Source organism: Chrysochloris asiatica, unplaced genomic scaffold (assembly GCF_000296735.1).
Source record: "Chrysochloris asiatica unplaced genomic scaffold, ChrAsi1.0 scaffold00098, whole genome shotgun sequence".
NCBI classification, from domain to species: domain Eukaryota; kingdom Metazoa; phylum Chordata; class Mammalia; order Afrosoricida; family Chrysochloridae; genus Chrysochloris; species Chrysochloris asiatica.
Window position 1 is genome coordinate 6829649 of NW_006408616.1, and position 13364 is coordinate 6843012.

Below are 13364 nucleotides of genomic sequence, written 5' to 3' on the forward strand. Positions count from 1 at the left end.
CAGCTCGAGAAGACAAAGTCAAATATTATAATGAAATGTGCAAAGATCTGGAGTTAGAAAACCAAATGGAAAATGTATACAGGGTTACTATGAATCAGAACCTACTCAGTGGTACTTAACAACAACAAAGCTGTCGCCTGGAGTCCTGGTGTGGTGCTGTAGGATAAGCACTCTACTGCTAACCACAAAGTGGGTGGTTCACACCCACCAGGAACTCCTTGGAAAGTCACTATGACTCAGAGCCAACGTAACAGCACTTAACAACAGAAACAATAGCTGTCATCTCTGAAGTCCTGGTGTGGCACTGTAGGATGAGCACTGGACTGCTAACAGCAAGGTCGGTGGTTCTATACAGGTTTCTATATGAGTACGAGCCAGTTTGAGAGAACACAGCAATAACTGTTACTTATGCCAAGAAATTTGCAAGACAGCTACCCAGCCAGCTGACTGAAAGTGATTCATATTTGTACACAATCCCAAAAAAGGGGATCCCACGGAATGCCGAAATATTGAACAATATCATTAATATCATACATAAATAAATTTTTTCAGGAGATAATTCAAAAACAGCTACAAACTATACATCAGCTTGAAACTACTAAAAATTCATGCTGGATTCAGCAGAGAATATAGAATAAGAGATATCACTGCTGACACCAGATGGATTTTTACTCAAAGCAGAGGTTACCAGAAAGCTTTTTCCCTGTGTTTTAATGAATATACAGAAACATTTGTATGGATCGTATCCAATTATGGATAACATTGTGAAGAATGGGAATTTCAGAACCCTTAAGTGTTCCCATGTGGAACCTGAACATAGACCAAGAAGCAGTCATGTGACAGAACAAGAAGACATTGAATGATTTAAAATTCAGAAATTGAAAGAAGTTTCATCCTTTCACCTTACTTTAGGAAAAAGAATAACATTAGGAGTGGTGGAAGACTTATTAACAACAGTTGACGTACATCTAATATAACCTTGCTTGCTGAAATGGAAGAATACTTGAAGCACTTACTAATGAAGATGAAAGACTACAATTTCAGTATGGATTATACCTCAGCATAAAGAAAACAAGAATCCTCACAACTGGACCAAATCAACATCATAATAAACAGGAATTTCATTTTACTTAGATGCAAGATTAATAACCAAGTAGCCTTCAGGAAATCAAACAACATACTTTGAAGACTAAGATGTGCCTGAACCAAGCTATGATAATTTCCATTTTTTTGCATGCCTAGCTCTGGTTGCGTAGTGGTTACGAGTCGGGCTGCCAACCTCAGGGTCAGCAGTTCAAAACTACCAGCGGTTCTGCGGGAGAAAGATGAGACGTTATGCACCCGTAAAGATTTACAGCCTCTGAAACCCTGTGCAGGGTCACTATGAGTCGGAGCCGACTCCACGGTGGTACTTAACAACAACAACAATATGCATGCAGAGCCTTAGTATGGTGCTGTGGGTTAATTTGCTGGACTGCAAAATCGGTTTGATCTGCAAGGTCCACAGTACAAGCTCACCAGCTGCTCATCAAAAACCCTATCAGGAGAGTTATGGCGGCCACTCTTAACATCGGTGCGGATGGAGGAAGCTACTGAAAATCAAGGGGTTCTACCTGAGACAGGAGCCCTGGTGGAGCTCACCCCAACCCCCAGTGGATTGGCCCTTGTGGCCGGGGACCCCTTAGACCTCGTGGTGCTCGCACAGCAGGTACAGAAGGCTGATTAATTCATCTGAGCAAATGCCACCAATAAGCTGACTGTCATAGCTGAGCAAATCCAACATTTGCAAGAACAAGTCAGGAAGGTATCAGAAGATGCTCACAGAGATGCTGACTTGCACTACATAGCTTGTAATATTGTGAAAAAACCTGGCAACATTTACTATCTGTATAAATGAGAGAGTGGTCAGCAGTATTTTTCCATAATTTCTCCAAAGGAACGGGGGACAAGTTGTCCACACAACTTCCTTGGTGCCTACAAGCTTCAGCATGACTTGTCCTGGACTCCGTATGAGGACATTGAGAAGCAAGATACTAAAATCAGCATAATGGACAAGTTGCTAAGCCAGCCAATGGCCCTGCCTCCATGTACTGAACCCAACTTCTAGGGACTGACTCACTGAGAGTGGACCTGACAAACAGTTCTCGGGGCAAAAACAGACTGTGGCTTCCTCATTGTCCCTATTTGCTGCCTTGAAGGGAGGTGTCATGAGAATTGAGGGCATGTAGGTGAATCATGAACTTTTAGGAAGGACCCTGTGTGCTTGTAAATGCTGTTACTGCTACTTTTAGTTGGGATGGTAATGACTTCCATTGCTGTTTAGGGACCCTCTCAGAGCCACGTGTAGTCTGTTTCAGAGTACTGGCCACTGTACTTTGCCTCTCCCTCAGTGTCATTCTGCCCTACCTGTAAGTCAGCATTTGAGAAAGAAGACTGTCTTCTTCCCATACAGGCACACACAAAAAAACCCTATCAGAGTTGCTATGTGTCTGAACCAACTCAATGGCACTTAGCAACAACATCAATATGCATGTAGGAATCCTAGAGTGTGGCACTGTGCGTTAATGCACTGGTCTGCAAGGTCGCTTTGAACCGCAAAGTCAGGCAATTTGAGCTCACTATTCAAGGGTCACTATGAGTTGGAATCAACAGCACTTAACAACAACAATATGCATGCAAAAACTAGACAGTAAATAAGGAAACCAGAAGAATTGAAGGTTTTTAATTATGATGTTGACAAAGAATATTAAATACACCATGTACGGCCAAAAAACCCCAAATATCAGTTGGAAGAAGTACGACCTGAATGATCATTAGAAGCAAGGATGGCAAAACTTTGCCTCACGTAATTTGGACGTTATCAGGAGGGACCAATCCCTTGAGTAGAAAAGAGTCAGTGAAAAAGAGGAAGACCCTCAATGAGATAGGTTGACACAGTGACAACAACAATGGGCACAAACATAGGATCAATTGTGAGGATGGCACAGGACTGAGCAGTGTTTCATTCTGGTGTACATAGATAGAGTTACTATGAGCCAGAACCAACTGGATAGCACTTAACAACAACGCGTATTGTTTACCTCTAAGTGCCAGGAACTGTTGTTGTTGTTGTTGCTGTTAAAGACTGTCGAGTTAGTTCCAACTCATAGGGGTTCCAAGGCTGTAAATCTTTGCCAGAGCAGAAAGCCTCATATTTCTCCCACGGAGTGAGTGGCTGCTGGGCTCAAACCACCACTAACCTTGTGGTTTACTGTCCAGTGCTTCCCCAATGCCACATAAGTGTACCCACCCCATTGGAGTTAAGTTTCTTGTCTAGTTAGTAATGTGCTTGGAATTAAAATTCAAGTCTTTTTGCCTCCAAAACACTGGCTGTCACCTATACCAAAATTCAGGTTTCTTAAAAGGAGAACATGGCAATATATATAGAGTAAAATCATTATCTTTGTGCTAGTTCTGAATTGGATACATAGATGTTCATATTTGCAAATTCAAATCTCTTTTTATTGACTCACTTATTCTAAGAAACACTCTTAACTGGACCAGAAACTAAAGAAGGCACAGAAGGTAAAGCAATAGCTGTATATTGCATTATAATAATTGCTAGATGGCAGGGCCAGATACTTTATAGTACTATTAACAACTAATGGACACTTTAACAAAATGAAAAGGATTCATCTGGATCATTCACCTTAAATGAAAATATATAGAAAGTTTTCTCAAGCTTATTATATTATCTTCTGAAACTTTACTTTACCTCCATGATTTTATTAGGTTCAGATTGTTTTTGTTTTTAATTCTGTTTTTGTTGATAATGTCATTAAAAAAATTTTTTTCCCACAAGAATCCTGAAAGCATTACAACCTAAACTGAACCGAGCCTTTCCTCTTTGTTGTTGTTGTTGTTGTTGTTAAATGCCATAGAGTCGGTTCCCATAGCGACACTGCATAGTTTCCAAGGAGCAGCTGGTGAGCTTGAGCCACCGACCTTGTGGTTCAAACCAAGTTTGCAGTCCAGTGCATTTACCCACAGTGCCACAACCAAGACTCTTTATATATGAGATTATTTTGAAGGGCTACTTACACTGAGGTGATTTTCTTTTTTTTTTTTTTTTTTTTTGGCCACATGAACAAGAAGATACCAGCTAGGTGAGCTATGGGTTGACTAAGAACTCAAGGGGGAACAGTTACCTGTTAGCAGAGTAGCAGGTACAAGGTAGACGTTGATTCAAGTTTTGAAATTCTACCTACTTCATAGAACCAACCACTCACACCTTCAAATGAGAAATTCTAGTGTGTTCTCTTTTTCTCCTTTGTCCCAATTAGAGGTCTTTCCCTAAACAAGAAGGTCTAGACCGTGGTGGGGGACCTTTCTTTCTGCCAAGTGCCATTTGGATATTTATAACATCACTTAGTATGAATTTATGTTGCTATAAAGAAACCTCCTAGATTTATTGAATTTTGAGTCCCACCTGCGGTTGCCTTGGCAGAATTTCCACAGGCCTTATACAGCTTTGGGCCAGATGTTCTCCACCCCTGGTCTAGACAATCAGATATTTGACAGACACGTAAGATACTCTGAGGTTTAAAGTGTAAAGTTGAATTTCTAAGCAGTGTCTGAAAGCATATAGGTAGTTTATATCCAGTCATTTTATTCTGGATTAAATTATTCTTGAAGATTTCTGTATCTTCAAGTGAAGATTTTAAAGGCAGTACATGGTTGACTTGAAAACTCTACCTTTTGATGTCGCTCAAGAAAAAAAGTAAATTGATTAAGGGGGTAGGTTTTATAGCCAATTGTTGTAATTGCTGTCAAGAAGTTGTACACCTGTAAAAAGCTGAGATGGCAAAAGTTATGTGATAGATATGTTTACAGAAATGACAAAAAAGATGCTGAGGCTGCTTCTACACAAATAAAACCTCATAGAATTTGGGCCCTTGGCTCAGAGGTTTAGAGTAACAGTATCATGGGACATCCCAGTTAATTGGCCTAATAAAATGTTTAGTACTTCTCTTCTCCCTCTTAGCTCTATAGATATACAGTGCCTGGGGTCTTAAAAGCTGCAAGCAGTCTTCCACGGCACAGCAGTTGGTTTCTGTTCACCTGAAACAGCAAAAGAAGAAGAAGAGTCAGCAAGGAGAAGCAAGATATCGAATGTGTGGCTAATTGTATCCATGCATAACTACCTTCTTTGCCATTAAACTGTTTCCCTGGAATCTAGATACTCTAAAGCCCTGGAAATACTGCCGGAAAATATTGCCCTAAGATAATATTTAAACCTTAAACCAAAACTATCAGCTGGAATTTTCTTAAAACCAAATAGTAGTTTAGCTTAACTAGCAAAAAAAAAATGTCTGTTTTGAGCATTATGCTCCTTTAAGAACGATCTATATGGGATCAAAATGACAACAACAACTCCAAAGATTGGATAGGAGCCTAAGAGGTGGTGAGTTTATGTTAATGAGGAGGAACCACTCAGAATATGGGAGTTGAAAGTGGTTGCACACTCGAATGCAGTCACTGTCATTAACGTGTATGTATAGAAATGGTTGAATTGGTGTGTGTTTTGCTGTGTGTATTCTAAATGGCAATATGAAAATAGGTATTTTCTTTTAATACACAGTTGTCAAGTAGCGCCCTCTGTTGTATTATTTCAGCTATTGCATAACTAGTAACTGTTGAATCCTATCTTTCTTGCTTAGGTCGCACTGGAAGGTATACCCTTATAGAAAAATGGAGAGATACTGAAAGACACTTAGCACCTCATGAAAACCCCATCATCTCCTTAAACAAATGGGGGCAGTATGCCAGTGATGTCCAGCTCATTTTGCGTCGCACAGGGCCATCTCTCAGTGAGCGACCCACTTCAGATAGTGTGGCTCGAATTCCTGAAAGAACTTTATACAGACAGAGTTTGCCTCCCTTAGCCAAACTGAGGCCTCCGAATGACAAATCAATCAAAAGGAGAGAGCCCAAAAGGAAATCACTAACATTTACAGGAGGTGCCAAAGGATTAATGGACATTTTTGGGAAAAGTAAAGAAACTGAATTCAAGCAAAAGGTGCTGAATAACTACAGAACAACAGCAGACGAATTAAAGAAGCTGATCCATTTGCAGACAGAGAAGCTTCAGTCAATTGAGAGACAGCTGGAATCACATGAGGTAGAAATACGATTTTGGGAGCAAAAATATAATTCTAACCTTGAAGAGGAGATTGTCCGCCTAGAGCAAAAGATCAAAAGAAATGATGTAGAAATTGAGGAGGAAGAATTTTGGGAAAATGAGCTGCAGATTGAACAGGAAAATGAAAAACAGTTGAAGGATCAGCTTCAAGAGATAAGGCAGAAAATAACAGAATGTGAGAGTAAATTAAAGGACTATTTGGCTCAGATCCAGACAATGGAAAATGGCCTTGAAGCAGAAAAACTGCAGCGGGAGGTTCAGGAGGCACAAGTGAATGAAGAAGAAGTTAAGGGAAAAATTGGTAAAGTCAAAGGGGAAATTGACATTCAAGGCCAGCAGAGTCTGAGGTTGGAAAATGGCATTAAAGCTGTGGAAAGATCTCTTGGACAAGCCACCAGGCGATTACAGGTAAGAACATGTTTATGTATAATGTATTTTGTATACTCAACTGTGGAGAACTGGCCTGGACTTGGGGGTTCAGTTCACGAAGTAGGGAGTTCTGGCGGCGACAGAGATAAAGAAAGAATACACACAAAGACGCAACAAGAGAGACAAGAAGACACCCCGAGACCAGAGTGCATGTCAGAGTGGCGTCTGACAGATCCTGCATTGTAAACCTCATGGCTAGGCAAGCAGTATGCACACCTTGCCAACTGCAATGCCTGCCCGTAATGCATGCCCTGCAAGCCGTAAGGCATGCGGGCTTCAGTCCGTGCCTCTTTTTATTGCAGAGAGGAGCTTTACACAAAGGAAGGCGGCGGGGTTTATTAAGTCAGGGTACAGAAGTGAAATGTGATTAATCATTCAAAACAGGACACAATGATTTACAGGAACAAATTCTAAAACATACATCACAAATTGTCTTGATAATCTAACATCCTTAATTTTCTAGAAATTCAAGCAAATTGTTATATAGTACTTTCTAGGTTCGAATCCCAAGACAGCAACTCGAGGTTTCTCAAGCCTAATTAATATACCTATAGCACCTTATCTTCAGTGAGAAAAGGATTCAAAAGGTCTGAAAGGGATCCAGCTGTTTTGGCTACCTGGCCGAGGCTTGCAGGAGGAAGGAGGACACCTATGTTAATGGTCTGCACCTGGGGACGATCTGAGAAGGCTGTCGCTATTATTCTTTGGACAAAACCCCGGAAGACACCAATCTATTTTGGGTGAATTCCTTAGGGGATTTTTTTCACCAGCGTCTCCCAGCAAACTTACCCTAGGAACTTTTAGGCCTCGGCTTTAGCAGAGGTTTTTGTTTTAATATTTGTCCATGGGTATCAAGGGCTCATGTATTAAGTTAATATCAAACACAACTGAATAATCTGATAAAGAACAGCTATGTTTGCCAGGTGGCCAGAGTTTTTTCCTCAGAGAGATTTGTTCCCAGAACCTTAAGCACTGCCAACACAGTGGAGACATTAAGAGAGGCACATAAGAAACCATTTTCTCAGAAGCTACAATTACTGGAGTTCGAAGCATAGAATGAGTGATAGGACTAAAGAAAATTATACAGAGCTAGCCCAACAGTGAGTTCGTAAAAGCCAATGAACCCGGGACGTCCAGAGGTTACTTTCTTGGGCCCTCAGGGTCTCTGGCCAGCAAGTCTGAGTGGCGCCGCTGTGTTGGTTTTTCGTCCATGATACAGGGCCTCAACATCTCAGTAATTGCAGTCTGCAACACTCAACGTTATTAATATATTCCTGTTACCTTCTTTTATGTAGTTGTTGTTTGTTGTTACGTGTTGACGAGTCGGTTCCAACCCATAGCGACCCTGTATAGGGTTCCCAAGGAGCAGCTGGTGAGTTTGAACCACTGACCTCGCGGTTCAAACTGACATTACAGTCCAGCGCATTATCCTGCAGCACCACTTTTGTATAGTAGTTCTATACATGGCTAGTAAGCACTTTAAATGTGGCCAAGTGTGATTGAAAGTAGAAATTTTCATTGATTTAATAATTGTGTTTTTGTTAACTGTTGTCCACTTTTCTTTACATTTATACAATTAGAAGCCTACCCTTGTTGACAGGATTTTTAGAATCCTTGTGACTTATAACAGAACTTGGATGTGAGATGAGAACAAAATGAGAAATGAAGTCACACTAATAAGAAGGAAGCTGTCTTTACTGTGGCAGTTGTAGCATTCAGTAATTGGATATAAGAAAATAGAATCTTATAGCTGGACTAGACACTAATGATGAGATAGTGCATCTGATCTTCTTGTAGAGCTAGGGAAAGCAAAGCCAAGAGAGATTACCAAGGACTGACTTTCCAAAGCTTGTGTGGCTGGCCAGCTACAGCTCTATCCCTTCTGTATTGGTGCTAGCCCCATCTTCCTTCCTGAGATGTAAACATCCCTTTTCCTCCTCCCCTCTCCAGAGGCCCCACCTTGGCTTTCTTGTGGAGAGCAGCATAGATGTACCTCTCCAGTTCATATGCAAAAACATTGATCTCACCACGTAGACCCTGAAAAGACACTGTGGTAGGTGCAATGGGAGTTTAGTTGCCAAGCAGCGTAAGTGACCCCAGATGAGGTGAAAAGTAGACACAGCTGATGAGAATGTATTTAGCTCTGTGCTGGCCACTAGCCTTATGTGACAAATTAATGAAAATTAAATAGTCTTCAATAAAGCTGTTTCAAAAACATTAAATAAATTTAAATTTCTGTTTTCGGTCACACCTGGCCACATTTAAAACTTTCCAGCAGCCACATGTGTTTAGCACTCCCTATGTTGGACAATGCAGAACATTTTCATCATTGGGGAACGTTCCATTGGACTGTGCTGGGCCATTTCTATTAAGCTGACCTGTGCTGGGCAGCTTCAGGAAACACTTAGGAGAAATGCATAATCTATATTTTATCAACATCCCTGGCCCCCAAGTACTGCCTGCACACATTGTCATTTGGGAAGAGCATCTTTAGAATAGGGCAGGTCCACAAGCAGAGAAAACTGGGGTTTCATGAAGAGATGTGATCTGCTTTCCCTGTCACTGACTATATTGCACTGTAGGATAAACACTCAACCATAAAGTTGGTTTGAACCGTGAGGTTGGCGGTTCAAACTCACCAGCCACTCCTTGGGAACCCCACACAGGTCACTATGAGTCGGAACCAACTCAGCAGCCCCTGTGTAGTGTTTCCTAGGAGCAGTTATTGATCTTGAACCGCCAACCTTACAGTTGAAACCAACGTTGCAGTCCAGTGCATTAACTCACAGTACCACACCAGGACTTCACAAATGACAACTAAGCTTGTGTAATTATTAAGTGCTGTTGAGTCATTTCCGACTCATAGCTACCCCGTATTTCCGACGAGCAGCTGGTGGGTTTCAACTGCTGACCTTGAGGTTCACAGTCCAATGCTGATCCTACAGTGCCACACCAAGAGTCCAATTGTTGTTTTACGTGCTGTCGAGTTGGATCCAACTCACAGCAACTCTGTATAGGGTTCCCGAGGAGCAGCTGGTGGATTTGAACTGCTGACCTTGTAGTTTGCAGTACAGTGCTGATCCTATAACAGTTAATAGAGAAACTTTGTTGTGAGCAGCCTGTCAATGTTGTTGCATCATTGATGTAGATGGGAACCAGTATTTTGTTGATGAAAGTTTATAGATATAGCATATTTGTAGCAGCAGGTACATTGTGAAGTGCCGGTAGAGGAAAGCATCCCATCTAACAGGAAGATATGGATGTGCTATTGTCTGTCCTTTGTGTGTTTGCTTGCCCAAGCCACAGAGAGAAGCGACCTCTTTAGCCCATTGTACAGTATAAACCAGATCTGTCCAGTGTGTTCTTGTGAAAGCAAGTATGCCACATTCAACCCCTATAGCTGAAGGTTTGTCTCTAGCTGGCCAATAGTAAACATTTAGAAAAAAAAAATTTTTTTTTTTACTTTCTTCTAGGACAAAGAACAAGAACTGGAGCAGCTGACTAAAGAACTGCGGCAAGTCAATCTCCAGCAATTTATCCAGCAGACGGGGACAAAAGTGACCGTGTTGCCAGCCGAGCCCATTGAAGTGGAGGCCTCCCCTGCAGACATTGAAAAGGGTAAGATGTTGATAAATCTTTTTATTGTGTTCCTTTGTTCTCACTGATTCACTTTGAATAAATGGCTTACATTCCGTTACAGTGTTCGCAGCTAATTTGGGGGCCAATTTTAAAACTTCTTGCTCGAAGGAACACCAGTAATACTTAGGTTGTGTGTTTATTTAAGTGAGCTTCTGATGGTGGTGGCGGTTATGTGGTGGCAGTTCTGTGCTGCCGTGGAGTCAGTTCCAACTCATAGTGACCCTGTGCAGGGTATCCGAGGCTGTAAATCTTTATGGGAGCAGAAAGCCTCATCTTTCTCCCACGAAACAGCTGGTAGTTTCAAACTACTGACCTTGAGGTTTGCAGCCCGACTCATAACCACTACACTACCAGAGCTCCTTCAGTGAACTTGTAATCAATCAGCAGATAAACATGATTAGCTTGCACTTGCTTCTTTATGAAATTGTTTCCCAAAGTATAAAGTAATTTCCTAAACTAGATATGAGTCTTTTAATTTGAATTTGGTTTATCTCATTTCTGTTGCTTCTCTTGTCTTTCTTCCTCTCCTAAAAGTCTTTACTATTAATTTGTGCTTAAATCTAAAAGACACTTCCAAATCTCATGTATATATGTGGTATGAGCAGCCAAGAAAAGAAGCAAAATACTCACTGTTATTGATTGAATTGTTCCAAGAAAAATGTGCTGGAATCCTAAACTTCATACCTTTGGATGTAATCTCATTTGGGCATAGAGTTTTCTTTTTATGTTAATGAGGCTATATCAGTGTAGGGTGTATCTTAAACCAGTCACTCTTGAGGTTTTAAAGACGCAGATGGGTGCAGAAGCAAGGAAGCACAAATGGGGAAAGATTGATGTCACCAAGGAACTGAGGATGAGAAGCTGAATGAATCGTGGATTGTCTCCAAAAGTAGACAGAAAGAGCCATTCCTTAGAATTGATGCCTTTCATTTGGATTTCTGGCCCACGCTGAGAGAAAGTAAATTTCCATTCACCATAGTCACCCACTTGTATCTATCTCTGTTATAGTAGCACTAGGAGACTAAGACTCTTACCATTTAAAAATTTATTAACTTTTGGTTCAAATCACCAAAAATTCACTTACCCAGTTGACTTCTATTTGAGAAGGTCAGAGATGGTCTTTTCTTTTAGATTGTTACTACATGCAGCTCTCTGCTTCCGGTTCTCTTAGAGCAGGAAACGTTTTAATGTTTTCATATTGCTTGAATACTCCAAGGTAATGGATTAAACTAGTGACTCTCTTTATTTCCTGTGTAGAGGCACCATTTCAGGCTGGGTCCTTGAAGCGACCTGGTTCATCTCGGCAGCTCCCCAGTAACCTTCGTATTCTACAGAATCCTATCTCATCTGGCTTTAATCCTGAAGGCATATATGTATAACAACATCGTGTGTCTTTGGGAGAGAGACCCAATAAAGGTACCAAGGACAGTAAAAATTTCTTCTTTGATTTGTGCCAATGATGAACAGAGGAGATATTTCACAAGCTACTGTATCATTTTTCTGTCCTAAATTGCATACCACTTGGAGCCATACCCTGTGCACTGATGCTAAAGAACAAAGAGACTGTTTTCATACTTCAACAGTGTTGCCATTCCTGTCCAGCAGCTATATCGCAAGGCCTTCCTTTTTATTTGTAGTGTTTTGAGAGCATTAGGAAAAATGTTATTCTATGTGTATACATAAATAAAGTGACTTAAGAGTGAAGAGAAGTACTCATATGTGACTGGCTTAGTTTAATTTATTCCATGTAATCAATGGATGCGTGAATGTAGGTGTTTTAATATTTTTAGTATGTATCCTGTGGCTTAATTCTTGTCTCATTTTACGTGATTATGACTTTGTGTGCCTCTTGCCAAACTGCATCCATATGTTGCTCCATCCATACAGCTACACACGCGTCATAGGGTGCTCCACCATTGAAAAGAACTCCAAAAGAACCCACTTGCATTTATTTTGTGAATCTGTCCTAGCTGTTACTTAGTTAGAGAAATACTTCAAGGTTAGGTTTTTGTTGTTGTTATTGTTGTTGTTTAATCTTTGCTTTGTGTGATTTCCAAAATATGAATTACCACATTGCCAGAACAGAAATCTTTTCATGAGGCAAATTCTCTGTTTACAATGTTTTTGTGTTTCAAACACTGTTGGACAAAGATGTGATTATTGAGTATCTCTCAAAACAGACATAGGGCTTTTCTGTTAGATGCTGTGTTTTCTATCTGCCCTGCCTTGTCAATTTACTCCTGTGGATCTTCTGAGTATAAATATTGAGGAACCAGATTGGTCTACTTTACGAATGTTACTGTAAGTGACATACCCTTTAAATAACCCACCCTGTATGTGTCTGGTCTATTGGCATTGGCTTAACCACATAGTTGTAAATTTTTCTTGCACATAATTTACCCAAAACATATAAACTGTTGTGATTTTTCCAGTCTGTTAGACAAAGAGAAAGTAGATTGGAGGTAGGTTTTTTTTTTTTTAACAACGAAATAAAGTTAAATTCAGTACCTTTTTTTTTTTTTTTTAAGCCATAAGTATCTTTAAGGGAGTGAGAACAGTAATGACTTCTGCTTACATCATGTAGAAACAAGCATTCACCTATACTTCAGAAGGAAATTGTATGCAATGGTGTTTACAGTTAAACATTTCAAGGTAAATGTTTATTTAAATTTACAACATCCTTGTTGGCCTTTCATCCAAAGAGAAATAGACTTCAGCTTTCTACAATTTGCTGTCCATTAACAACTATGATTTAGTCATGTTTACCCCATCACATGTGACAACTTTATTTTTAAGGGTACCACACAAAACTTCTTCAAATATTAAGATAAACATCTCAAAATAAGATTTTCTTTCCTCATCAGCCAATAATATCAATAGAGAAAAGGTGAATTGTTATATTGAATTTCTTTCTTGCCACAAATTATGTTGTCAGTTAGAGAGAAATAAGGAGCTCTGGTAGCGTAGTGGTTACGAACTGGGCTGCTAACATCAAGGTCAGCAGTTTGAAATTACCTGTTGTTCTGCGGGAGAAAGATGAGGCTTTCTGCTCCTGTAAAGATTTGCAGCCATGGAAACCCTGTGAAGGGTCACTATGAGTCGGAACCGACTCCAC

The 13364-nt window shown here is 40.4% G+C and overlaps 1 protein-coding gene across 1 annotated transcript in view; it reads left to right on the forward strand.

Moving 5' to 3' along the window:
* Positions 1 to 12251, forward strand: part of RASSF8 (Ras association (RalGDS/AF-6) domain family (N-terminal) member 8) — a 24298-nt gene extending 12047 nt beyond the window's left edge. Inside the window, exons 2-4 of the mRNA XM_006866955.1 lie at positions 5700 to 6589; positions 10084 to 10228; positions 11507 to 12251. Of these exons, the coding sequence (XP_006867017.1) occupies positions 5700 to 6589; positions 10084 to 10228; positions 11507 to 11628 (1157 nt within the window). The 3' untranslated portion in view covers positions 11629 to 12251. The remainder of the gene's footprint in view (positions 1 to 5699; positions 6590 to 10083; positions 10229 to 11506) is intronic.
* The last annotated feature ends 1113 nt before the right edge of the window (positions 12252 to 13364 follow it).